The sequence below is a fragment of the Neofelis nebulosa genome, chromosome 9, assembly GCF_028018385.1.
Source record: "Neofelis nebulosa isolate mNeoNeb1 chromosome 9, mNeoNeb1.pri, whole genome shotgun sequence".
In the NCBI taxonomy this organism is placed as follows: Eukaryota; Metazoa; Chordata; class Mammalia; order Carnivora; family Felidae; genus Neofelis; species Neofelis nebulosa.
The window spans coordinates 50,999,320-51,024,433 of NC_080790.1; the positions used below are offsets into that span (position 1 = coordinate 50,999,320).

Consider the following 25,114-nt stretch of genomic DNA (forward strand, 5'->3'; position numbering starts at 1 on the left):
TTTTGTAGATGAAGGAACTGAAGCTGAGAAGTTATGAAAGGTGTCCACGGTCACAGTTGTACACTAAATGGTAGAGAAGCAGGCGTGGGCACCAGGCACCTGGCTCCAAATCCCGTTTTCTGGCTCTTCACTGACCAGAGCCTCCTCGAGGGTGGGGATCATCAAGCCGCGACCCCAGCGCGCAAGCGCTGGTGGAACTTGTCAGAGGACGAGCGGAGGGGAGGTCGCGGGAGACCACCTGGGCGCTAGACGAATGCTTTCCCAAGGAGGGAGGTGAGGAGGAGGAAAGCACAGCTGGGAGAAGCAAATCGTCATCTTGCGAGGCGGCCGCAGGGAGGATCCAGCCAAGACCGCAAAGCTGACGGCCACGACTTTCCTGGGCTGAAGTGAGTCCAGCGGGGCGCCCACCTCCAGTGCTCTTTCCTCCCCGCCCGCCCGCCAGCCCGCTCAATCCTGCAGTCGAATCCAAACTAAGAAACGCTGGGGCGCAGGTTGGGAGGGGAGGCAGTTGCTGTTAAGAGTTTAGACCAATCTGTCCTAGGCCCCACTTCTCTCGACCAATAGGAAGTGGGCTAAGGCGCAGAGGCGGAAAGTGTAGCTACAGGAACAGGCATCAGAGCCAATCAGCCGTCGGCCTCGTTCCTGTCCGCCAACCAGCGGCAAGAGCGGGTCTGGGGGCGGGAGGCCGGAGCAGCTGTCAGGCTGAAGTCCAGCGAGCTAGCACGGTGGGGCGGCTGGAAGAAGCGCGGCGCCGGGCCGGGCCCTGGAGATGGTCCCCGGCGCCGCGGGCTGGTGTTGTCTCGTGCTCTGGCTCCCCGCATACGTCGCGGCCCACGGTGAGCGGCAACGGGCGGGGCTGCGGGGCGGGGCTGGCGGTCTAGCTTGCTCGCGTCTCGGGCCGGGAGTCACGGGTCACCTTGGGACCCCGCGAGTTCGAGGCAGGGCAGGTCTAGGGACGGGCGACTGGAGTGGTGGGTGCTGGCCCCCAGGGACGTGAGCAGGGCGCGGCCTGAGCCTGGGCTCTGAGTCCTCAGCTCCCCACGTCGAAGCAAGACTCCTCTCCACGCCCCCAGTAGTGCCGGCCCAGATGGCTGAAGGGGCGACCAGGAGAAGGAACAAGGGACAGTTAGAGATATTCCAAGCTGGAGATAGTATGTGAGCCCTCACATACATATACAGGAACACACATTCTTACACGTGGGCCCCCACGTACAAGCACACACGTACACACAGTACACACACAACCTGTTTGCACCTAAAGGAGCACATAAGTATATACACCCATACACATACGTGAGCACATACATATACCACACTTGATTTACACAGATCAGCAGATGCAAAGGCCAAGCAAGATGTGTGTGGTAAGGAGGAGGGGTTTAGTGTTAAAGAAGGCTCATTGGAAATATATCTGTATCTCATGGGAAGTCCCCACTCTCAGGATGAAAGGCTGTAAGGCCCAATGCCAAGCCAATGGAACTCTATCTGGTCTCTGTGATTTGGGCAGTAGAGGACAGCTAAAGCCACAATCAGTCCTAACCCCCTGACACACAGTAGTGGCTTCATAGTTTGTTGACTATTTGACCAGCTTCCACACTTCCACATTCCTCTATCTCTCTGGGCTAGGGCAACCAAGGATTCAAGTCCAGGCAAAACATCAAACTTTAGTGCTGTAGAGAGGATCCCACACCCCAGAAAAATCTGGTTGTTCTGGAAATTCTCTCCCTCAGTGCGACTGAGCTGAAAATAGTTGTTCACTCCTTCAACAACCTTTATTGAGCACCCACATATCCTAGCCACTGTTACATAATGTGGATACAGCATCGAACTAAGCTACAAAACTGGGTTTTGCCTTAGTGGAAGAGACAGACATTAAACAATTCTGAATAGTGTATAATTACAAATTATGTTGAAAGTGTCAATGGAGAAAAAGTACATTTTGAATGGGCATAGGGAAAGGGCAGTGATAGGGCAGAGGGGTTTCTCTAGAAAGTGACATTTAAGCTATGACCTAACCAAAGATCAGAAGTGAGCCAGGTGAGGAGGTAGAGCTGGGTTGGGGGCAAGGGTAGGAAGGCTCCAGATAGAGGGAACAGTTGCAAGAAGACGCAGAGGTGAAGAAATTGAAAGGAGGCCAGAAAGGAGTAGATAAGGTTGTAGTAGTAGCCAAGGGCAGATGGAACAGGACCCTGCAAAGGGTAGTCGTTGAAGGGTACTGAAGCCATAAGAGTGGTGACTTGATCATATTTGCTTTAAGATATTTCAAGAAGACCCCTGGCTGTTGTTTGGGGAATGGATGGTAGAGAGCAAGAATGGAGGCAGATAAACCAATTAAGAAGCTGGACCAGTCAGGACAAGAAATGATAGTGGCTGGACTAAGAGGATGGCAATGGGACCAGAGTCAACTTTTAAGTTTTAGTACAAATTGTTTTATACCTAGGCTACCACATCGCCACCATGAAACTCTCAGGTCCACTTCAGAACAAAGAGGGATGGATCCTCGGAACACAAGAGCTCTCACTCTTCCTGGCTCATCAGTGCAGCAGCAGCAGCTGTTATCTCTGGGGTTACTAACACTATCTGCATCAGTTCTATCCTCCCCAGGACAGAGATCATCTATCTCACCCACCTGGAGGACTCACTTGGCTGAAGCTGGGTCCCTGAGCCCAGATTATAGCCAGCCCAGTTGTACACAAGTGTTCCATGACCTGAACCTGAACCAGCTTGTTCCCTGGAAGTTTCTTACCTGTACTCTATCTTTCAGGCTTACGCATCCATGATTATTTGTACTTCCAAGTGCTGAGTCCTGGAGACATTCGATACATCTTCACGGCCACACCTGCCAAGGACTTTGGTGGTATCTTTGTAAGTTCAGGGAGACCCTTTTGTCTCTGCTCCTGTCTCTAACCCACTAAGTCAAGGTGACCGTCTCATCCCTTCAACCAATACCTGACTGCTAGGACAGGGAAGGATGCACAATCCAGGCCTGCCCTCCAGGGGCTGCTGTGCAGGAGGGAAGGGCTTCCAGCTAGCTATTCCCCGGGGTGTAATACAGACTTGGGCACCAGACAGGGAGAAGCTGTCTTCTCTGGGGACATGAAATAGTGAAAAACCAAGGGCTCTGCTAGCTGTCTCTGCACTATGTGGCTTACGGCAAATTACTTCCCCTTTCTGGATCCTACCAACTCCCCTACATATCTCATGAAAAGGCACCGTGGAGTAGGACAACTAGATAAGCCTTTGTGAGAATTTAGTAAAAATACTCCAGTGCCCAGCACACAGAAACCACTCCATGTTTCCTTCAACTTTGTGAGGAACCGATAGAATGGGATGGTCAGCCTGGTCCTACAACAGGCATGTCTCCTCACGCTCTGACCTGTCTAAATGTCTTTCAGCACACAAGGTATGAGCAGATTCATCTTGTCCCTGCGGAACCTTCAGAGGCCTGTGGAGAACTCAGCAACGGTTTCTTCATCCAGGACCAGATCGCTCTGGTGGAGAGAGGGTAAGGAGCGGACAGACACAGGCACAAGAGGAGGCCAGGTGTAGGTTAGATTCTGAGATCAGTGTTGGGAGTGGTGCTTTGAAATAGCGGTTCTTAAATAATTCATGTTTTTAATGGTCTTTAAGAGATGTCTTAAGATTACCCATGCCTTTTGGCCATTTACGTATGAGCCTTTACAAAAAATTCTCCACGGTCCTTCTCTCATCCTTCCGGTGTGACAGTCTGGAGGAGGGGTAGCTAGGACCCTGCCTTTCCTTTGGTCTCATCACCACCTCTTCCAGGGGCTGCTCCTTCCTCTCCAAGACACGGGTGGTGCAGGAGCACGGCGGGCGGGCAGTGATCATCTCTGACAACGCGGTTGACAATGACAGCTTCTACGTGGAGATGATCCAGGACAGTACCCAGCGCACAGCTGACATCCCTGCCCTCTTCCTGCTCGGCCGAGATGGGTGAGGGCTCCTTGTCTCTGGCTGTGTCAGCACCAGGCTGGGTGCCATGACTTGGGGAGGTCAAGGGCAATCACCAGTCCCTTCCCACAAGCCTCTGTTGGAGGGCCGAGTCCTTGGGCCAAAAATGTTGGAGGGCCCCAGTTGAAGGGCCAAGTCCTTGGGCTCTGGAACTCCCAGAGTGATGGGGACAATGGGGCATGATGGGGTGCTGAGAAAGTGACCATCGCCACCTTTCTTCATGCCCTCCCAGCTACATGATCCGCCGTTCCCTGGAACAGCATGGGCTGCCATGGGCCATCATTTCCATCCCAGTCAATGTCACCAGCATCCCCACCTTTGAGCTGCTGCAACCGCCCTGGACCTTCTGGTAGAAGAGTTGGTCCCACACACCAGCCATAAACAACTCTGGGCTGGGAAGGGGAAATCCAGGAATTCTGCTATTTGGGATTTGGGGATAGCATTTGAGGACAGGTGGAGCCGGGTAGGGGAAAAAGGCTTTGGCCTTGGCTATGCTAAGAAAAGCTGTGTCACTGGCCTTCCCTTCCTCGGGGTCCCCAAATGTCTCATGCTATGGGAATAGACAAGAGCCAGGCCCCAGAGCTTCTGGACTAGAATCTGGAACACAGGGGCTAAGGGTAGGTGGCCTGAGAGCCATCTGTGACCTGTCACATCCCACCTGGCTCTCACCTCCCCTTCCCAGGGTCTCTTCAGTGTACTTCACAGCAGCTGCTGGAGTGGTGTTTGAGGAATTAATAAACCCTCACTGACTTTTTAGCAATAAAGCCTCTCATCAGGGTTGCAACTGTGTCCTAGAATAAGAGCATACAGGGGTGGGAGGGGCCTTCACTCTCTCATCTGGTCCCATGCCCCTGCTTTGAAGGGAGGAAACTGAGGCCCACAGAGGGTAAATGACTCACTCAAGGTCCTTTAGAACCAGTGCTTAGGCTGCTAATCTTGGATCCCAGCACACTCTACCTCCTGCTCAAGAACTCAGGAAGCTGTAGTTCAGTTCCCTGAGAAGACTCCTCTGATAGCCTGGTCCTGGGGACCCACTCTGGACCTCAGAGGAGGTCCTTGCTCTTGGCGTTTAGAAACCTTTGCACAGCATTGTAGATGTGACCAGGGAGGAGCCTGCTGGGGGGCTGCAGCTCCCATCTCCTGCCATTGCCTGGTCTAAACCTATGTGCCTCTGTGCCACCTATGTGATTGCTGCATGCCTCAGACAGCTTGTCAAGTCATTCTACACAAAGCATTCCTGCAGAGGCCTGTCACCACTCACACTTTATTGAGAACAGTGGGCAGGTGGGGGCATGAGGGGTGCTGGCTGCTGTGAAGAACCCAATAGGCCAGACAGGTGAGCTCCACCTGGCTCATGATCTAGGATAGAGCCTATGGGGTGGGCACCTGCCCTCTCAGAGATCCCTCAGCAGGGGGTTGTGGCAGCCCCCGCCCAGGGAAAGTAGGCAAAGAAATCGCAAGTGATAGGCTATAGTTCCCACAGCATCCAACCCAAGAGTGAGGGGTAGTACTAATCTGGGGGTGGAGGGGCAGGTGACACAGACAGGGCTTATCTCAGAATATCTAGCCTAGCTCCTGTAGTTCTCTGGAAGACTTCAGTGTTCCTCTGTGGAGACCCTAACGATGGAGATTGAGGCCGGGAGAGCTCCTCACTGACCCATGTTAAACTGATCCCAGGGAAGCCTCTTGAGCATCTGAAATTAAGGAGCACAGGACACTGCTAGAGTCCTCAGTGGGAAAGGAGTGTGAGGAAGGGGTGATCTCCCCACATACCCCTCTTGAGAGAGGCAGAGGCCTCTTACACACCCCATGTGGCCAGCTACTGTGCCAGGGCCTGAGAGGCAAGGCACAAGGTACAGAGATTCTGGAATCTGGGGAAGGGGTTATACTCTCCACTCTCTTGGATGTCCAAATAGTGGGGGTGGGGAGAGGAAGGTATCCCCCTGGTTCAGTGTCCCCAGCACAGAGCCTTAGGATAGGTGCTCTGGAGGCCCAGTTGCTCCTTCCTGCCTCTCCTAGCTGTGCCAGCAGGAGGCAGTTGCCTTAGCAGCCAGAAAGGTGGGAGTGGGGAAGAAGGTGAAGGCATCTCACCACTCCCCTTTCTTCTTCAGTGCCGTCAGGCCGTCAGGCCGATCTCTTGTTACCCCCGTCTGTAGTAGGTAGAAAGCGGTGAAGCCTCAGGTGGACAGGGAAGCATGGCCATGGGGCCAAGTGGAAGAAACACTGTTTCTGACCTCTGTTGGAGTTGCTTGCCGACTGGAGTGGATACCTCAGTGTGTGTGTGTTTTGAGGGGGCAGCACTGAGAGGCTCAGTGACCACGCAGAGCCTGAGCCACTCAGCAGCAGTGTCCAGGGCATGAGGTCTAGTGGGGGGTGGCGTGCCTAAGGTCCAGCTTCTGTACTACTCTCTGGCAGAAACAGAGCTGGAATGGAGGGGGGGAAGCAGGCAACGGGAGTGGGGGAGTTCCTTCCAAGCCTCCTCTCTGGAGGAAGTCCCCCTTTTCCTGCAGGGTCTGGGGCAGGCCCCTTCCAGGCAGGGTGACATCACACATCGGTCATCTCATCCCCCAGCTCTGCATCCTCTGGCTCTCCTTCCTCCTCTTCATCCTCCTCCTCCTCCGAGGTCACGTTGGGTTCATCAGCCTCTGCCAGGCATTTGGGGCAGGAACAGACAAACAGATAGTTCTCCCTGCAGGAGATGGGGGATGGTGGTGAGGGTGAAGTCAGGCAGTAACCAGGATGGAGCCTCCCAGAGCCCAGCCACCCACCACATCCCAGCTGGCACCTGAGGATCTTGTGGCGGCTGTGGCGGCTGCGCTCCCGCTGACAGCAGTCTAAGTAGCTGATACAGATTTCCTGGAGGGCAGAGAAGAGGTGGAGTCTGACAGTCTGTGCTGTCTCTTAGATGGGATCAGGGCCTCCCCAACCACTGTCCCATCTCCCAGGAGCCAGGCCCTCATTCATTTCCCTGTGCTCTCAGAAGGCCACCAAGAGGCTCAAACAACCTGTGTCTGAGACAGAGAGGGGACAGTGGTTAGCCTCAGGTCACGACTATAGGCAGCCAATGGCTAAGGTCTGTGGCCATTGTCAGAGGTTATCTTGACATGGTGCTACTAGCTCTGGAAGAAGATTCAACCAGGCTCTGCACACTGTGCTAACAGCCAGGACTCCAAACCCCAAACCCACACATGCACCCATAGCCCACCCGACGAAGAGCCATCTCTTGTTTTCTTGGAAGCTGTGGATTTGTTGATCAAAAGGTGGCTGGGGACAAGAACCTGGGCATACACTTGTCTCTGAATCACTGCTCTGAGGTTTTTCTGGTTATTTTTTTGAAGAATTGGGGGTACTGTGGGTTTGAGCATAACCATGGGTAAAAAGACTCCTGCCCTGGGTCATGTGGGGATCAGCTGAACAGCCTGAACTTGGGGCTCTAGCCACTGTTGCTTCCAATCCCTGGAGAGAACTTGCAAGGCCCACCCCCCACAGCTCCTAGCCCTCTCACCTCTCCTGGCTTGATATCCTCCAAGGCCGTGACATGCAAAAGGAAGTTGTTTTCTGGGAAGGAGGTCTCTGCATTGGGGACACAGCTGTGGTTACCTGGGTCACAAGAGGCAAGAAATAAGGACTGCTGACTAATAAAAATAACAGCCTCAACTTGCAAAGCACTGGGTCCCATCCTTCCTTGTTTTCTGATCCCTGCTAGGGCTACATAGGTCCTGGAACCCAAATTTCCTGACTCCCTCTGTCCAGTGCTCTTTCCTAAAGACCACAGAGCACAGGCACAAATGCACTTCCTCTTGCCACCCCCTCCCACCTGCCATCACTGCCCTTGCTGCCCTCAGCACTGGGCAACTTGTTCTCAATTGTGTTCCTAGTGTCCCACAAAGGGAAGGACAGGGCCGTGAAAGGGACCCCATGCCAGACACTTAACTCAGTCGGCAACTGGATGTCTGGTAACAGCTGAGCCAGTCCCCCTGCGAGCCTAGTTTGGGAGGGGTAGCATGCCCCAGACATTGGGAGGGCTGACAGTGAGGAAACCAGAGTGGGGAGGCTGAGATCTGGAAAAGACAGTTGTGTGATTGGCTCTGCTCCTCCCTGTTAGGTGCTGATGAGACCAGCCTTCTAGCCTAAACTCCCTCCTCCCAGGAGCCTGATGGCAGTGGTTGTGCAAGGCCAATGCTTCTCTCTGCAAGGAACAGAGCTCTGCGTCCTGCCTTAGCACAGGGCCTGGCCCACTGGAAGGTTTTATATATAAACATATATTAAGGCACAAGCAATCCAATGAATGAATGAATGAATGAATGAATGAAAAACTGATGCAACAAAAAGTCCCGGGAGAATCCCCAAGGAAGCCCAGACCTAATCCTGCTCCCAGACTCCTCCCCATGAGCCTAAAAGGGGCTGAGAGAGATGTACCCCTCCTCAATGCCGGGACTCACAGCAGCTCTGAAGCACAAAGAGGCCAGATCCTTCACAGTTAAGAAACTCTCCAGTTGCTGTAAGACAGTAACATTGTAGATGTTATTCTATCCATTTTACAGGTGGAAAAAGAAAACTAGACTTACAAGGATAGGCACTGGTTCCACTGTCTTGCCACCCAGTCGCTACCACTTCATCTAAACTTGCTTCCAGGAGGCACAAACCTTGCTTTTCTATAAAGCACCTTACTTGTCCAGCACCCCCCTCCCCCAGTATCCAGACTCTATATGTATCTCAGGGTCATGTCTTATCTTATTTGTCCTGTGGATAGATGTAAAGCTTCCTATAGGCACATAGGGATTACCTTCCCCAACCATTAGCTCAGAACCCCCTCAGGGAAAGACTGTGTGTCTGGCTAGGGGGGCATTCAAGGTTGGGTGAGACCAAGGCTCCATCTCACCAACCTGCCTCGATGTCCTTGTACAGCTGGTCAATGAAGGCGTCCAGCTGCTCTCGGTCCTGAGGCTTCAACTCCAGAGCGTCACAGGCATGGACCCACTGGCTCAGGGAGCTGGGGGTCCCAGGCATCCATGGTTGGAGAGAAGGAGGCCCAGCTCCCAGGGCTCTCCACCTCCAGACAGGTTAAGCCCATTTCTTTCTCCAGGGCAGGGGCCCATCTTCCCCAAAAGACCAAGGCTCCCAGGAGCAAACTACCACCTCAGTCTTTCTGACTCCCACCACTGCATCCAGTCCAGCTCTCCTGCCACAGAATCAAACCCTAATCTTGAAAGGAAGTGTGGCTACCTTCCTCTGTCAATCTCCCGCCCAAGCCCTGACAGACAAGTACAATAGCTTTGGAACATTCTCTCCTAACCTGGTCCCAATTCCTTGGCCATTGGTCCCAACAAGAGCAAAGAGAGACCGGAATCCATCTGGTGTGAACCACTGTGGGGAGAAAGAAAAATGAGTGCTCAGATTACAGCCACTCGCTTTTCCTCCTGAAACAACTCTCTGTTCAGGAAGTCTTCTGTGAGTCAATCCCATCCCAACTTCACACCAAGTCAGTCTTGGCTTAACTCTCTGAGTAGGAGATGCTGACCCAGTTGCTCCTGGAGAGCTGGAATGACTAGGAGGTCACTGGTCCCACCTTCCCCATGCTCACCTGGCTGAGCGCCTCTTCATAAAGGGCCTCTGTGAAGAGTCTCCGCAGAAGTTCCAGCTGGCCCTGGTTTAGGGGAAGCAGGGAGAGACCTGTATCCTGGGGATTTCCCACTAGCACCCAGGCAGGGCCCAGAAGACCAGTAAGGAAAAGAAAAGGGGCCAGCTCTGTAGAATGAACTTGCCCTGAAGGCAAAGGAAGGCCACAACCTTGGCAGTCTGTTGGCCTGTTCCAAGCCAGAGTGGGGAACCCCAAATTCCTATTTTCCAGGAGGGCCGAGGCAACCTGGCTTCAGATGACTGTCCTCGCGACCACCTTCCAGGCTCCCTGACCTGGCCTCCAGACAAGCTTGACGACCCCCTCCTCTCCTCAGAATAAATGCAGGAAGGCCCACCCCAGCTGCCCTTGAAACCCTGCCTGCACCTTCGGGCAGCTCCTGCGTGGAAGTCTGCTGTCCTCAGTGAGAATGTGTAATCTTTGGGTGGGAGTGGGCACTCAGCACATTGGCAGCTAAAATGCTATTTCACGCCTGCTCCCTGACCCTCCACTTTCCATTATACTGACTTACTCACCACTATCCTATCATGAGATTCTGCCTTACCATGTCAGGGCACCCGACCCTTCCTTCCTGTTCACCCCACTTCTCAACTTTCGGTCCCTGTTAGGTCACAAAGTTAAATAGTGGCAAGAAGATAGGTTCTCTGAATAGATTTTTGGCTCCAGGCTCTGTGGCTGGCAAAGGACCAAATGTGGAGCTCCCCTCAGGTAGCCACAGAACATCCAAGGCTATTGGGATGAGGGGATCATGGGGGAAGACTAACCTTGAATTTGTCCCCCAGGAGTTTGTGGACAATCTCCTCCTCCTCATTGGCTGTTTTATTACAGAACTGGGAAAAGAGCCTGATCCAACGATCTTTATCCTTAGCCTGCAGGGAACAAATATACTTCAGGGTCACATTCACATATGCCACATATTCACATTCACACACGCGTGTACGCACGGACTCAGGGACAACCATCTCCTTGCTGTCCCTCATACCCAGGCAGGAGAGTAGACTGTGATTCTAAAGCCTCTGCCATCAGCGAAACACCATCACACATGAGATTCTAGGTAGACCCTTCCTTGGCCTGGGGACTTCCTTCCCATCCTGCCCACACCCAACCATCTCCCCAACTGGGCCAGGCTGGCCAGTTCAACAACACTTGGAAAAAGAGGAGAATGGGGTTGTGGAGCTCCAATACTAACAGAATGGGTTGGAGTGGCTTCTCTCACTTTACATATGAGGCAATCCTGAGAAAGTGGCACCTATAAATTGAATGCGTGAACTGTTGCTGCACAGGAGGTCCTCTCCTAGATCAGAGGCTGCAGGAAAGATGAGTCTCCTGCCAGATTTATGGTTAGCTGCTCCTGAGTTTACACAGCAAGCAGCTCTCCTTTGGAAATAGCAGAGGGAACTCTGCATCCAAGCCAGGGACTTGAGGTGAGGAGGAGACTGAGGCCAAGGGGCACATGAGGCCAGAAGGGGCTTCCGTGGGAGGTCTGGATGGGCTTACCTGCTTCACTGTGGCCACCATCCGGGCCATCAACATGATGCTTGCAGTCTCGGGGGGGTAGTGAACACTCCTGGGGAGAAAGAAAAAGATTTGGGCTGGAAATCCCCTCCCCAGTAGCTGTGTTCAGGGAAGCCCAGTCTGATCACTACAGAGAATCCTTCCTATCAACTCTATTTATAACCAAAGAGAGATGTCATTGGCAAGGATGAGGGCAGGCCTTTACCGCCCCATGGGCTTAATGGGGCTCTTCCTGGGAGTGTGTAAAATGCTGAGGGTAGTGGGACTGGCGGCTCACACTGAAGGCAGGGGGTTGGGTGATGTGACTTCTGTTTAACCCTAAGACTGGAGGAAAGATCTGGGGGAGGGCAGTTTAAGAAAGATGACTGCATCTGCTGATCTCAGGCGGGCAGGCAGGTCAAGAGGGAGGATAAAGGGAAGAAGAGATGAAATGCTACCCACCTCCAGGCCTCCTGTAGCTTATTGAGAGGATGCAGGGGGTCGTCCTGGGAGGGCCCTGGGCACAGGACCTGATGGTACTGCTCGGCGGCCGCCAGCCGACACTCCGCACTGCAGTACATCACCTGGTGGAGTGGGTGGAGGTCAACACCCTAGGATCTGGCCATGGGGTGAGGCACAGACCTTCCTTAGTGGTACTCACCTCCTCTGACTGCACTCCTTCTACGAACAGCCCCTGAGCAGTAGCTCAGTGACATCGTCAGATGAGAAAGCACACACCGCCCGGGGGCATGTGAGAGGGGCACCCAGGCTTGTCGAACTATGGGAAGGAGAGAGCTTTCAAGTAGAGGGAAGAGCCCCTGCCAGGCTCCTGGGAAGAGGGCAAGTTCCCACTGAACCAGTTTTCTAGATAGCGGGACCGGGACAGGGAGAACACAACTGGAATAGTTACAGTCTTTTGAATGTCTTACCCTACGTTATGGCTCTCAGGGGCCACGAGCAGGTCTGTTGTCATTCCTGTCTCCCCAAAGAGGACTTCGGCTAAGGCTTCTCCCACCAGCTCCCTTTCAGGTGCACTCCCCAGGGATGCTCACCTGGCAGTGGGGACAGTGCTGGTGGAGGTCCTTGCGCACGGCACACAGCTCAGGGTGAGGCAGAACCTGGCCCGGTTTCCCAGTCAGCCTCTGGGCATTCTCCTCTGCCTTCTCCAGTGCCCGAAGGCAGTGGTCACAGGCTGAGGGAGAGAGCCCCATGTGACAATGTAAGTGTCTTTAGAGCAGGGGCCACATTTTGTCTTTTTCACAGAAGCATCCCTAGGGCTAAAGATAGTGCCTGACACTTGATAGGTGCTCAACAAATGTTTGGGAAGTAAGTGAATGAACAACTGTGTTAAAGAACAGAATGGGTGCATGATTTCACATGCATTCAAAAGCAGATTGGGATTTAGTCTATAGGGCTCCCCTCCTAACCCCCAGACTGAGCTTTCCCCACATTCTGGAGCCAACTGACCCTCCTTTCATGTTTGTCTCTAGCCTAAGAAAAGTGTGAAAAAAGCACGTGTCTGGAAAAGCTAAGGGCATCCTACTTGCTTCTGACCCCTAACTCAGCCTGTTTTGACCAAGGGGCAAGTGGCCTCCTCTTGGTGGAGAGCTGCCCTTTGGCACGGAGCCCTTCCACATGATATCCAGTCCCTGATACTGCAGGTCACACTGAGTTCTGCCTGCTTGACAGTCCTCCCCCAGGAAGCAGGCTGGAAGAGCCCGTCCCTCACTCACTCCCAGCCCCAAATGGCCTAAGACTAGAGACAAGCATGATTCTCAGGCACGGTTCTCCAAGATGAGCTTTTCTCCCAACACCTGAATTCCCAGAGACATCAGCTAGTGGGAATGTATGTAGCTTTCTTCCATGCGTACAGGCAGCTGGCCCAGCAGCCATGAGGAGTGGACGAGATGTGCTCACCTCGGTAGCGATAAAGTGCATTCCAGAGAAACTGTGCAGCTACCAGGGGCTGTTCTACAAAGATGGTCTCCCCTTTCCGGATCAGCTGTGTGGCAAATAGGCCCTTTCCCTAACAGGGAGAGAAGGAATAGGATGGCCATAAGGAGAGAAAGAGGGCATAGCTCCCAGAGGGCTTCCCAGCATCACCCCCTGCCACGCCTCCCTCTCAGGAGAGGCCTCTGCCTTGGGAGGGTTCATGGAGCATGGTCACCCCCCCCACCCCCAACTGCCAACCAACTGCCTCCTCTGGAAATGTAGCTCTGACCTACTTTCAGTCACACCTCTTTCAGCCTGCTCAGAGCAGAGGGCCTGGGATGGGGAGGGAGCCACACTGTCAGCCAGAGAATTTTTGGAATGGCCAGAGCAGGGCCAACTCTCATGGCAGGCTGGAGACTCCTGTACTAGCAGCCGGTAACGACAGGGCAGTTTTCTTCGAGTCACCCATGTGTCCCTCCAGGATCCTGGTGGTGACACCGCTGCTCAGGGTTACAAAGGACTCCTATGCCACAGGAGAGAGGGAGGCCTCGCCTGGGGGAGAATGTGCCCTATTTCCCTGGTCGGTGGGGAACTCACCAAGTTCTCAGTGTTATGCTGAAAGGAAGGGTGAATCCTAGCACCAACCCTAACACTACTTGCTGTGAACCTTGGAGCCAACTGCTTCACTTCTTTTTCTTTCTTTCTTTTTTTTAAGTTCATTTATTGAAGTAACCTCTACACCCAACGTGGAGCTCAAACTCATGACCCCGAGACCATGAGCCACACACTCCACCGACTGAGCCAGCCAGGCACCCCAGGTGCTTCACTTCTTGGCAACGGTTTCACATATGAAAAGTATCACAATGATACCTCCCAGGTAGTTTCCAGGATGCCATGATATAGCACAAGTGAATGTACCTTATGAGCTTTAGCTCCTTACTACTCTAAGTGAGATGATAAGTGGGCAGCATGGGCATCATTTGGACACCTGTTAGAAATGCAGAATCTCAGGCCATGCCCTAGAGCTGCTGCATGAGAATGTGCATTTTAACAAGATGCCCAGGTGATTCAAATGCACGTTAAAGTCTGAGGAACTCTGGTCTAAAGCACCGTAAACATCATGTAAGGCATGAAGGATGAGAAAACAACTGCTGAATTGCTATTTCTCAGATGTGCAAAGGGACTTAGGAGACAGCTTCAGAACCCTGGCAGTTGCTGGCTCTGCCGGGCACTTGTTCCCACTGTTCACTTAGAGAAGAGGGGTGGTGCCCCTGCCAGCACTGAACTGTCACAAGAAGAGAAAGAAATTAAAAAAAAAGATTTGACATAGCAGTAAAACGTCCTGTCGTGTGGCCTCTCAGGTAGCTCCCTGTTTCCTTCTAGCATTGGCACTGTGGCTAGATAGCAGCACCTCCCAAAGTCAGAGAGGCAGGGATGTGTAGACCAGGAGAGCCCTGAGCAGAGGGGGACAGCTGGAACAAAACCTCTGGCCAAAGCTGTTGATGCACCCTTGGTTGTCTTCTTAGAACCCCACCTCCATGCCTTTTAGCCCTGGACCCAATCTGGCAAAATGAAAACATGGTCTTATTTTATGGGACAAAGGAGTATGAACATGGACCCACATTATCGCTGACAATCTCAAATCTCAACATTGGGCAAATACCAATGTCTTTCTCTCTCTTTCTGGAGGATCAAATGCAGAAAACATTTGGTAATCAAAATAAAGGGAACAGAATCAGAGCTGTTCCTTTATGAAACCACTCATCCCCCAAACATAAGACAGGGTTCCAAGAAAGCCACTCTCATTAAATATTAATTACCAAGAGGCTTGGAGAAAGCTTATGCCTTGAGTGGAAAGGGCATAAACTTGCAAAGATATTTCCAATTTGAAAAATAAATTTTAGAAAAAAGATTGTGCAAAACTCTTAAGACCATGTAGTAAACTTTAAGAGCTTTACTAAATGGATACTTTTCTAGAAAAACACAAATTACCAGAACTGAATTCAAAAGGAAGGAAAGCTAGAGAAAGAAGCAGTGCTGGTATCTGGCTGACCCACACCAGTATGGCATTCTGGTTGGCATCCACTGTCTTTGGTCAGACACTATCATGTTCTGATTGGTTCTGTCCCTGGCAGAGTACTTGGTAAAGCTTTGAAAGGTCATTCCTGCCAATATCGATAGAAGCAATACAGAAAATAGTCAAAAACAACCCCCATGTGAGGCCCCTAGTCCATATGGTTCATGAGCCAGCTCCCTCAAACCAAAGAATAAGTAACTCTCATGCTATTTAAAAACTATTTAGTAACAGAGAAAAAATGGAAAGCTTCTCCATTTTACCAAAAAACAAGCATAACTGTGATGCAGTAACCTGAGGAAGATAGCACAAAGAAAAAAACGTCACAAACCAATCTGGCTTGATGAACATAGATGCAAAAAGCCTGGAGTAAACCATCTTGTCAGCATGTCTGGGGTGTGTATATGATTTTCTCCAGCAGAAGATCGTGTGTGGGAATAGAGAGAGCAGCCAGCTCATTCTTCCAGAGGTGGGGTTTGACAGAAGGCTGGGACAGGACAGCTGGGCAAGCAGAGTGGCTGAAGTGATGAGGTCAGAGGAAGAAATAAAGAAGAGAGGGGCTGAGAGATAGGGGACTTAGTGAAGGGAAAGGTCAGTATCTCTGCCTGCAAGAAGTGATGGAACTGGGATACCATCAAACTGAGCCAATCAAGAACAGAGGTGGAGACAGAGATGTGAGCAGCTGAAGAGGCCAAGGATATTGGGGAACTGCTTTACCACAGAAGGAAAGGAATGCTCCAGATGCACTGGAGAGGAAAGAAGGCAATGGAAGGTTGGGGTGGGGAGAGTAGGAAGCAGATGACTAGAAGGCTGACATCTTGGGCAGGGACCAGGTATATGCACTGCTGGTATACATGATAAATTATTCAACCTCATCAGTAAACACAGACTTGTAAATTAAAACAAAGTGATACCATTTTGCACGTATCAACTGGCAAAGTTAACTAGTAAAGAAAATACTCTGATGAAGAGAACAAAAGGATGTGTGCACAGAAACTGAGCTCCAGGACCTTTGCCCTCAGGGATGAAAAATAAAATACAATGCAAAAGTGCATAAATAAGTAGGTGGCTGAATGAACTGTGGCAATCCCTTGAAACAGACTATTACTCAGCTCTTAAAAATATGTAGAAATAGGTTTATTGATGTTGATTTACTGCTGCATCAAACAGAGGTTCCTAAAATTGTGACTTTGGTATCCGTATATTTGCACAAGTATAGGATTACGAGTGATTTTTATCTTCTCTTTCCTTACATGCATTTAGAGTATTTTTCTACAATTAACTTTTAAGACACGATAATATAACCACAAAACCATATTGCTTTCCTGTTTCAATGCTTCAAATGCTCCCACGGGCTTCGAGCTCTAGTCCAAATTCCTTAGCATCCCAAGGCCTTTGTGAAGGGTCCTGGCCTCTCTCCCCACCCCATTCCCAAATCTCACTCAGAAAGTTCCCCGAGGGCCCACTCTTTTTCATACCTCAGTACCCTCTGCTCAGCCAGTCCCCGCCCACCACCCCCACGGCCCAGCAGCAGAGTACTCCAGCCTGGACCAAAAGGCCCGGCGCCCACCCGGCCCCGCCTGGAGCAGCAGGAGCAGGGCAGCTGGAGGGCGCACCGGGTCCCGAAGGGAGGGGGCGCGCACGGAGACTACGGAGACTTCGGGGCCCCCGATTCACCGCGTGACCGCCCCGGAAGCCTGCGCGCGGGGACAGACGGGGAGCCCCCGGGCCGCGAGGAGGGGCTGAGCCGCAGAGTCGGAACGGCTCAGGAGCTTCTAGGCTCCGGGCCTAGGGTCCCGCGGGGCTCTCTCCAAGGCCGGACACGGTAGGTGCCCGTGGCGGGTCTGTCTCGGCCTCACCTTAGCGCTGCTTACGAATCGGACTTCCACGGCGACCGGGGCCCGACCCGACACGCCCACGCAGAAGGAGAACACGTCGCACATGGAGGCCGCCATCTTGGGCGCGCCTCCGCCTTCTGACCCTTGACCTCGCCTCGACCCGGGGGGGGCCCCGCCCCTCTCTGGCCCCGCCCCCGGCGAGTGAGTCTCCAGGCTGCTAGGGTTTGCGCGCTAGCAAGTCCGAATTGGGAAATTGGGATCCCTTTAATCTGTGTGTTTAGGTCGATTGGTTCGATGGCTGGATGTCGCTGGGTCCGCGTTTTTTACATCTGTGCAGTTTTGCGTCTGTGTCTTCGTACGTACCTATGTATCATAGCCGGTGGGTGTGTGTATAGTTTTGATGTATCTGTGTCCAGTTCGTGTTTTGGTGTCTGTTGTCTCTGTCCACCCAGTGCCCCGTCGAGAGTCAGGCACTCTGGATCCAGCCATGGGGTGGGACAGCGGCCGGCCAACTTATACCCTCTCTGACCTTCTACCTGAAAGGAAGGACTACCTTGGGGAGCTTGTAGATGGGGAGCTTGCCCTACCTCCCCATCTACAAAGTCGGGCGCAAGAATTCCCTTCTCCTTGGGCCTTCTGGCAGCGGGCAGACAGCCCTTCGACAGATCAAGCTGGACTTGTGCTTTTCTCAGACCCTTCAGGGGCTTAAGGGACTTTGCAGCCTAGGGGTGATAGAAGGGGGTAGATGGTGGAGCTCAGGTCAGAGGACCCCTGAAATTGTGTGAAGTGAGTGTACATATACATATTGTCCTGGGAACAGCAGAAGGCCCTGTTCTCATTCAGGACCCCAAAAAGCTGGAACCACTGACTTACAGCATCTGTCCCCACAGCCAAGTCTGACAACCATGCGTCGTTTCCTTGTCCTCCAATTGATTCTGTGCTCCTTGAAAAAGGATGTGTCTGCTTCTGTTATGGTCTCATGGTCATATTGGGGGATTGGGTAGGCCCTAGTAACTGTTGAATAGGTTAACTGTTGATTTTTTTTAAAATTATTTTTAAAAGGTGAGTCAATTGAGGAGGCAGGTGGTGGAAGTGGTAGATGCAGGTAGATTCCTTTGATTAACAGAGTGGACTTTGGGTCCAGCATTAGGAAGGATTTCCCTGAAGACAGGGGGAGAGAAGAGTTCTTGAAGCTGGACCCTGGCCTCAAGCCTGTGGCCTAGTGTCTAGGAGAAGATGGTCTACCACCACTTGGAGGGATGTGGTTTTTCACCTCTGCTCCCTGCCCTTCCTGTCTCCCTCAGAACGCTGCAGACAGCAGTGGGGACCGTGCCTTCTGTCACCGGCAGGTGGCAGGGCAGGCCTCCTTTCACCAGCTCCCCTCTACCCAGAAGCCATTGGAGATTCTAAATCAATACTCTGAACAGAGGCCTGCCCAGGAATGTAGAGCACTAGAGAAATGAGCTCTGGAATTGCTGGTGGCTGGCCTCACAGGGGTAGGCTATCAGCAGCCTTCTTAGAAACGGAGCAGATTCCTGGGAAGGAAAGGGAACCATGAGTTAGGGGCTTGAAGGGGAAAAATTATAACTGTCTCATGGAAATACAGCAGAGTTTGTGAAAAAATGCCTGCTTTGGCAAAGGCAGAGCCAAATTTCTCTGTACAATGATGGAGAGGGATCAAAGTGGGTAGCTAGAGGGAAAAAGATGGGGTCAGGGAAGCATGTCTGTGCCTAAGCAGACAATTGGGGCTGAGCTCCTAAAAGTGGTAGCAGTTCAGACAAAACAAGAAAACTTTGGGAAACTCTGAAGTAGGCTAAATGGTTTACCTTTCCCTCCTCTTTACTCTCATATCCATCATCTCTGGTGGGGAAGAGGCTTCTAGGCCCAAATACTGATTCAAGGAAGCCCCTTCTCCACAGGCAAGCCAGGAAAAGATTAATCCCTGGAGGGGCCAGTTCTGGTGCAAGCACCACACCCCCAGGTGAAGGGAACTTATAAACCTTAACACTTGCTGAACACTTAGCACTGGGCCTGGCACCCCATAACAGCTTTACAGACATCCTGTCGGCTCTGGGAAGAGTAAATTGTCAATGCACCCATTATACAGATGAAGAAGAAAGGCTCAGAAGTTCCCGTGGGTATCCCCAGGAAGAACTAGCCCAGACAGCCTGGGTTGAGCCTTTGTCCCAGTCCTCAGCTGTCCACTCCTGAGTCAGTGTCTTCTCTCTGGATGCTGGTGTCAGAGCTGCTGGAGGGCTCATCCTGGGAGGCAGCCATGGCAGACACAGCTGGTAGCTTCAGCCTTTGCTGCTTCTGATACTTGACCCTGCGGTTTTGGAACCAGACCCTCACCTATAATTGGAGGCAATGGTCAGAAATTAGAATGTGACCAGCAGTTCCCACTGCTTCCCCCATTCCCACAGTGGCCCCTGATCTCTGGTCCACATTTGATCTTCCTTCTAAAGGAAGCATCTCCTTCAAAACACCCTTCCCTATAATTTTAGACACATTCATTCATCCAACAAGTATTTATGGAGCTCTACTATGTACTAGGCACCATCCTAGGTGATGGTGATACAGTGGTGAGCAAGAGAGGTATGGTCCCTGACCTCATGGAACTCACAGTCCAGAGAGAGAGAGAGAGAGAGAGAGAGAGAGGGGGGGGGGGAATAAATATGGAAACAAATCCATAAACACAAATGCGAGTATGAACAGGGGTCTGGCCCTCCCTGAGGAAGCAGCACTTAAGCTAAGGTTCACCAGATCAGAGGCCAGTTTAATGGGAACAGAGAAAAGCAGGCTGGGGCAGGGGACAACCTGTAGGAAGGCTCCGTGGTAGAACCAAGCTTGGTGTGTTGGAGGACCAAAAAGAAAGAGTGTGGCTGAAATAGCTGAGAGTGAGATGGGGAAGTGAAGGAAGGGAAAATGGAGAGGTCAGCAGAGCCCAGATCACCTAGGACTATGGAGGCTATGGATAAGGAGTGTCAGCTTTCAGGCTACTAAATGGGATGTGACATAGTCCTGTTTGCATCTCAAGTGAATTGCACATCTGGCTGCTCTGTGAAGAAAGGATGAAAGGAGATGCAGGGAGACAGCTGGGGGCTATTGCAATGATCCAGAAAGAGCTGGGACTGGTGTGAACTACGGGCAATGGAAAAAAATGAAGCGATTCCAGCTGTACTTTGGGGGTAGAGGTGACAAGGCTTGCCGATGCAATGGAAGTGGGAGAGAAGGAAGAATGTAGGATGACTTGGTATTTTGAGCAACTGGATGGATGGTGGGACCATGAGTAGGGAAAGGAACAGATCTGGAGAGAAAAAGGTCACAAATTGAAGTTTAGACTTAAGTTGAAATGCATACCCAGGAAACATCCAAGTGGAGACCTCAAGAGGGTAGATAGAGGGATGCCTGGGTGGCTCAGTTGGTTAAGCGTCTGACTCTTGATCTCACCTCGGGTCATGATCTCACGGTTGGTGGGATCAAACCTGCATATGCTGTATACTGACAGGGTGGAGCCTGCTTGGGAGTCTCTGTCTCCGCCCCTCCCCCACAAACGTGTATGTGTGCTCTCTCAAAATAAACAAACTTAAAAAAAAAAGAACGTAGGGGTGCCTGGCTGACTCAGTCAGAAGAGCATGCAACTCATGATCTTGGGGTTGTGAGTTTGAGCCCCATGTTGGGTGTAGAGATTACTTAAATAAAACAAATAAAATTAAAAAAAAGAAGGTAGATAAACGTACAAGTTAGGAAAAAAAGGAGTGAGCTAAGATACAAATCTGGGAGTTGTTGGCTTATAGATGGTATTTAAAAGCATGGGAATAAATGATGGGGCACCTGGGTGGCTCAGTTGGTTGAGCATCCAACTTCAGCTCAGGTCATGATCTCACCGTTGGTGAGTTCGAGCCCCGCATCCGGCTCAGCCTGGAGTCTGCTTTGGATTCTGTGTCTCCCTCTCTCTGCCCCTCCCCTGCTCATGCTCAGTTTCTCTCTCTCTCTCTCTCTCTCTCTCAAAAATGAATAAACATTAAAAAAATAATAAAATAAAATAAAATCATGGGAATAAATGAGATCAGCTACAGAGACAATTTGAGGTCACAAAGAGTACCCTACAAAGTTGACACAGAGGAAGTGGCCAGAGAGCTGGAAAACCAAGAATGTGGTGTCCAAAAGCCAAGAGAAGAATGTGTTCACATAAGAGGAGAGGTCAACTGTACTGAGTGGGGAGTAAGACGAGGAAAGCATCTGTTGACTTTGGCAACATGGAGGTCATTAAGAGACCTGGAGGAGAAGTTTTGATGGAATGGTAGGGAAAGAATTCATATCAGAATGAGTTAAGTAGATGGGAAGTAAGGACATGGAGTGACTATAAAAAATTCATGGGAAGTTTGCCTATGAAAAGAGTAGAAAAGTGGTGTAGTAGCTCAAGTGAAGTATAGGGTTCTAGTGAATATTTATTATTATTTTTAATATTCAGTCCCTTGAACACACTTAACTTCATGGTCAGCTCCCTTTTTAACATGGAAACATAAGTTCTAGGTTAATATTTAGATTAACATAGTTGTTCCCATTATGTGATTTCAAACGGGACTACTTCCTCATTCATGTAGGAAGTGTGCCAGTGATTAGGGCCTGTCTCCCTCAGTGACCTGGCACAGGGGAAGAAGGCCCATGTCTTCCCCTCAACCTCACCCAGGGCCTTCTGGAGAGCAGTGTCTGCCCCCAGGCACAGCCCTGACCCCACAGGGGTCCCTGCTCCCACCTGGTTCTCCGTAAGGTTGAGCTGGGCTGCCAGCTGGGCTCTCTTCTTCCCCACTAGATTGTGCTGTTTTGTAAACACTTTCTCCAACTCTTCCAGCTGCTTCAAGTTAAACATGGTCCGAACCCTCTTTTGAGGTCTCTCAGTGTCCTGAAGTTCCTCGGCTGGAGCCCAGTCTGGAGTGCCCCAGAGGCCTGAGCAGTGAGCCAGCTCTAAGCCTAAAAAGCAAACACACACACAGACACAGACACACACACACACACACACACACACACACACACACACACGTATTTAGGTATTAAATATGCATAAAATACCCCTGGAAGAATAAAGAGACTGGTGTCATTGGCTGCTTGTGGGGTGGAGTTAACCAGGTGACTGGGGGACAGGAATATAAGGGGAAACTCTTCTCCATCTGTCTTAGGAAACATTGTGGAGTTTGAACTGTAGGAATGGATTACCTATGCAAAAACTAACTTGAAAATGAGGGGCACCTGGGTGGCTCAGTCAGTTGAGCATCCAACTCTTGGTTTTGGCTCAGGTCACGATCTCACGGTTTGTGGGATTTGTGCCGAGTCAGGCTCTGCGCTGACAGCCTGGAACCTGCTTGGGATTCTCTCCTTCTCTCTCTCTCTCTCTCTCTCTCTCTCTCTCTCTCTCTCTCTCTCTCTGCCCCATACCTGCTCAAGCACACACTCTCAAACAAACAAACATACATTAAAAAAAAAAAAAAAACTAATTTGAAAATGAGATTAACTAATACAAAGCAGTAAGCTGCAATTCAGACCTCAGCTGTGTGAGGCAGTTAGGGAAAGTTGTTTTGGAAACTTGGGCATGTCGCTCAGATGCAGTGGCACGAATCTGGATGGGGTTGAGAGCCTAGGCTTTCTCTGAAGGGAAGGGTGGAGAAATGCCCAGCTGAAAGGGGTGGAAATGCAGAATGGAGAGAACCCAGGGAATAGCCACCAGGTAAGATTGTGTTACATGGATCTTGGTATGGGTTGACAAGGCTTGCGTTAATCTTGCTCCTGTTTTCCTCAAGGGGAGGTGGGGAACCGTGAATCAGATTGCCAAAAATGGCAAAAGCTCCTGTGGGTGGATGTAAATGCTAGAGGAGAACGTTAGGTACACAGTTAAATTCTCGTTGGGGTTTAAGTGCCTGAGCCCCAGAGCCCGAGGTTCCTCTTTTAAGAGCGCGATACACAAGCAGGCTCAGAGAGCAGTTAAGTGTGGGGCTTTATGCTCACCCGGACTGGGCGTGAGCGGTGGAGGCGGTACTGGGGTCCCGGCATTTGCCAGCTAACAGCTCCTCCATGAACCTCACCACCGCAGCAGCCGCTTCTCCCAGCTAACTGGGCCGCGCGTTCCAGAAGAGAGCTACTTTGGGGAAGAGTCTAAGCTAACAGTCGTTATTCAAAGGGGCTGTGGAAGGAGCGAGAGACTAATTCTCCAGAAGGGACGCTCTGCAGCCCCAGGGCTGGCCTTGTCCCAGTCTTCCGAGGCCCCTTCTGACCTTCCCCGCACCTTCTGCTCTGCACCCGCGCGCTCACACACACCTCCTCCCACCTCAGCAGCGTGCGTTTGGGGGAAGCCCCGTGCAGTGGTCTGTTCTCGGCCAGTCCCTCTCTTGGGCTTCGGGTTCAAGGCAAGGTGAAGGGTCATCGGGCCCCTTCCCACCGACCGTGCGTGGTTCTCAAAACTCAGGGACGTCTCTATCCTGTGCCCGCTGTCGCGGCTGCCACGCTTCGGCCGCCCGCCCGGTTCCCAGGCGCCAGAGCAGCTCGTACCTGTGACGCCGAGGCCCTGGAGGCCGTAGAGGTGAGCCACGCGGAGCCCCGTCCGGGGCAGCTGGGGGCACTGCTGGTAGAGACTCACGCTCAGGTAGGCCGGCAGCCACGTCGCGGGAAACCGGGAGGGAGCCGAGCCGAGGTCCGCGGCGACGCCGGACATTGGGGCGGCGGCGGGGGGCGCGCGGCGGGCAGGCCTGGCCAGGATGGCCTCGACGGAGAAGGAAGACTCGAGGCGCCCGGGAGCGCGGGGCCTGCCTGGACCCGCGGGGCGGCGCTGGAGCTCCGAGGTCTCGTCTCCTGCGCCCGGGGGAGCGGGCGGCCGGCTGCCTCGCGGCACTGGGCTGGGCATGGCGCGGCCCCTGCCCTGTCGGGCACAGGGAGTGAAGCCACGGCCTGTGGGCAGCCGTGCAGGGAGCGCGAGGGACGAGGGGGAGCACCACGCAAAAGGGAGAGAGACTTGTTGGTCAGGAGCATTCCCGGCGGTGGACGAGGGCTCTTAAATTTGGCGAGGCGGGGCGGGGCCGGGGTCGGCCTTTTCTTCCAGCCGCCTAGGCGGGGCCACCAGCGCGCTGCGAAGCCCCCACCCTCCAAAGCTGGTCAAGCCGCCAAGTCAAGGTGGGCACTCCCTCCCTCCCTTACTCCGTATTTAAAAATGCCCTCCTTGGTGCGGTCGGAAAAGGGCCCTAGCTCGCTGCAGCTTCACCTGGGCTAAGCAGACTTTAAATACATACATACATACATACATACATACACACATACATACATAAAATCTAATTTAAATATATTGATAAATACAGTGAAAGGTAAATTTCCCATCCTGTCCCCCAGCCACTCAGTTTCCTTGAGTGGAGACACCTCCATGGTTACCAGTTTCTTTTGGATTTTTCCAGGAACTTTCCTCTGTCTAAAAAGGTGGAAGGGGAAAAAACTGTAACAGTTCCAGGTTAAGAAATACTCTTTATTACCAATACATAGGAGTTACTACAAAACTCCTTGGGTTCTGTAGGTGTAGGGCCGGAATTTGTATCCCTGGTTTACAGATGAATAATGAGTACTTCTAGCTGTTGTCCTTGGGCAAATTACAAGTTACTGTTTGTGTTTCCTTACCTGTAACGTGGATGGTAATAGTAGCTATCTCATGGAGTTGCTGTGCGGATTACCTGAGCTAATGCATGTAAAGCATTTAGAACTGGCCTGGTGCTTGGTGATCGTTGTGCTGGGATTGTGGAGCTCCGAGGGCTTCTTGCTTCCCAGGCTCCTACTGCATTCTGCCTCCTCAAATCAATGCCTAACATTGAAACTACTCAGTCGAAGGCAGTTCCATGTCATTGTCAACAGGCATCAGCTATTTAGGACACAAATATGCCTCTGTCTGCTCTGCCATGTGGGGGATCAGGGGAAACTTGCTGGAGTGAGCAGCCACCTGTCCTCTGTTGTTCCCACTCAGCAAATACCGGCCCCACCTTCTGGACAGTACCCCAAGCAGCCTGGAAGCTGAGATTGTGGGTGAAATCATCAGTGGGTGGTCCAGATAGTCCCAGTGTAGCCTTACTGTGGTGGGTGGCGGGAGGGCTAAGTCAGAGATGAGGGAACACAGTGACAGCTCTGGGGAAGGATGGG

The 25,114-nt window shown here is 51.9% G+C and overlaps 3 protein-coding genes and 1 pseudogene across 3 annotated transcripts; 1 reads left to right on the forward strand and 3 right to left on the reverse strand.

Annotated features, from left to right (window-relative positions):
• LOC131484911 (single-stranded DNA-binding protein, mitochondrial-like) overlaps positions 1 to 25,114 on the reverse strand; it is a 236,788-nt pseudogene that overhangs the window by 151,875 nt on the left and 59,799 nt on the right.
• On the forward strand, positions 679 to 4,752 carry PRADC1 (protease associated domain containing 1). The gene is made up of 5 exons (XM_058683698.1): positions 679 to 836; positions 2,765 to 2,865; positions 3,396 to 3,505; positions 3,787 to 3,954; positions 4,205 to 4,752. Exons 1-5 carry the CDS (start codon positions 770 to 772, stop codon positions 4,323 to 4,325), a joined length of 567 nt encoding a protein of 188 aa, XP_058539681.1. The 5' UTR covers positions 679 to 769; the 3' UTR covers positions 4,326 to 4,752.
• SMYD5 (SMYD family member 5) lies at positions 5,696 to 17,101 on the reverse strand. The gene is made up of 13 exons (XM_058683696.1): positions 16,970 to 17,101; positions 13,022 to 13,130; positions 12,157 to 12,296; positions 11,567 to 11,688; positions 11,108 to 11,177; positions 10,375 to 10,479; positions 9,557 to 9,619; positions 9,269 to 9,339; positions 8,859 to 8,965; positions 8,415 to 8,471; positions 7,478 to 7,572; positions 6,758 to 6,828; positions 5,696 to 6,661 (listed from the first exon to the last, which is right to left on the reverse strand). Exons 1-13 carry the CDS (start codon positions 17,063 to 17,065, stop codon positions 6,517 to 6,519), a joined length of 1,251 nt encoding a protein of 416 aa, XP_058539679.1. The 5' UTR covers positions 17,066 to 17,101; the 3' UTR covers positions 5,696 to 6,516.
• NOTO (notochord homeobox) lies at positions 17,128 to 24,080 on the reverse strand. The gene is made up of 3 exons (XM_058683697.1): positions 23,492 to 24,080; positions 21,708 to 21,922; positions 17,128 to 19,300 (listed from the first exon to the last, which is right to left on the reverse strand). The coding sequence occupies exons 1-3, from the start codon at positions 23,841 to 23,843 to the stop codon at positions 19,142 to 19,144; spliced, it is 726 nt and encodes a 241-aa protein (XP_058539680.1). The 5' UTR covers positions 23,844 to 24,080; the 3' UTR covers positions 17,128 to 19,141.

Excerpts from the sequence above, each read along its gene's own strand:
- SMYD5 (XM_058683696.1), bottom strand. The coding sequence starts at position 17,065 with ATGGCGGCCTCCATGTGCGACGTGTTCTCCTTCTGCGTGGGCGTGTCG. Across the intron at positions 8,966-9,268 it reads GGCCAAGGAATTGGGACCAG|CTCCCTGAGCCAGTGGGTCC; the intron begins GTTAGGAGAGAA and ends TGGGACCCCCAG. Across the intron at positions 6,662-6,757 it reads AGCCGCCACAAGATCCTCAG|GGAGAACTATCTGTTTGTCT; the intron begins GTGCCAGCTGGG and ends CATCTCCTGCAG.
- NOTO (XM_058683697.1), bottom strand. The coding sequence starts at position 23,843 with ATGCCCAGCCCAGTGCCGCGAGGCAGCCGGCCGCCCGCTCCCCCGGGC. Across the intron at positions 21,923-23,491 it reads CCAGGGCCTCGGCGTCACAG|GCTTAGAGCTGGCTCACTGC; the intron begins GTACGAGCTGCT and ends TTTGCTTTTTAG. Across the intron at positions 19,301-21,707 it reads TCAACCTTACGGAGAACCAG|GTGAGGGTCTGGTTCCAAAA; the intron begins GTGGGAGCAGGG and ends CTCCAATTATAG.
- PRADC1 (XM_058683698.1), top strand. The coding sequence starts at position 770 with ATGGTCCCCGGCGCCGCGGGCTGGTGTTGTCTCGTGCTCTGGCTCCCC. Across the intron at positions 837-2,764 it reads CGCATACGTCGCGGCCCACG|GCTTACGCATCCATGATTAT; the intron begins GTGAGCGGCAAC and ends TCTATCTTTCAG. Across the intron at positions 2,866-3,395 it reads AGGACTTTGGTGGTATCTTT|CACACAAGGTATGAGCAGAT; the intron begins GTAAGTTCAGGG and ends AATGTCTTTCAG.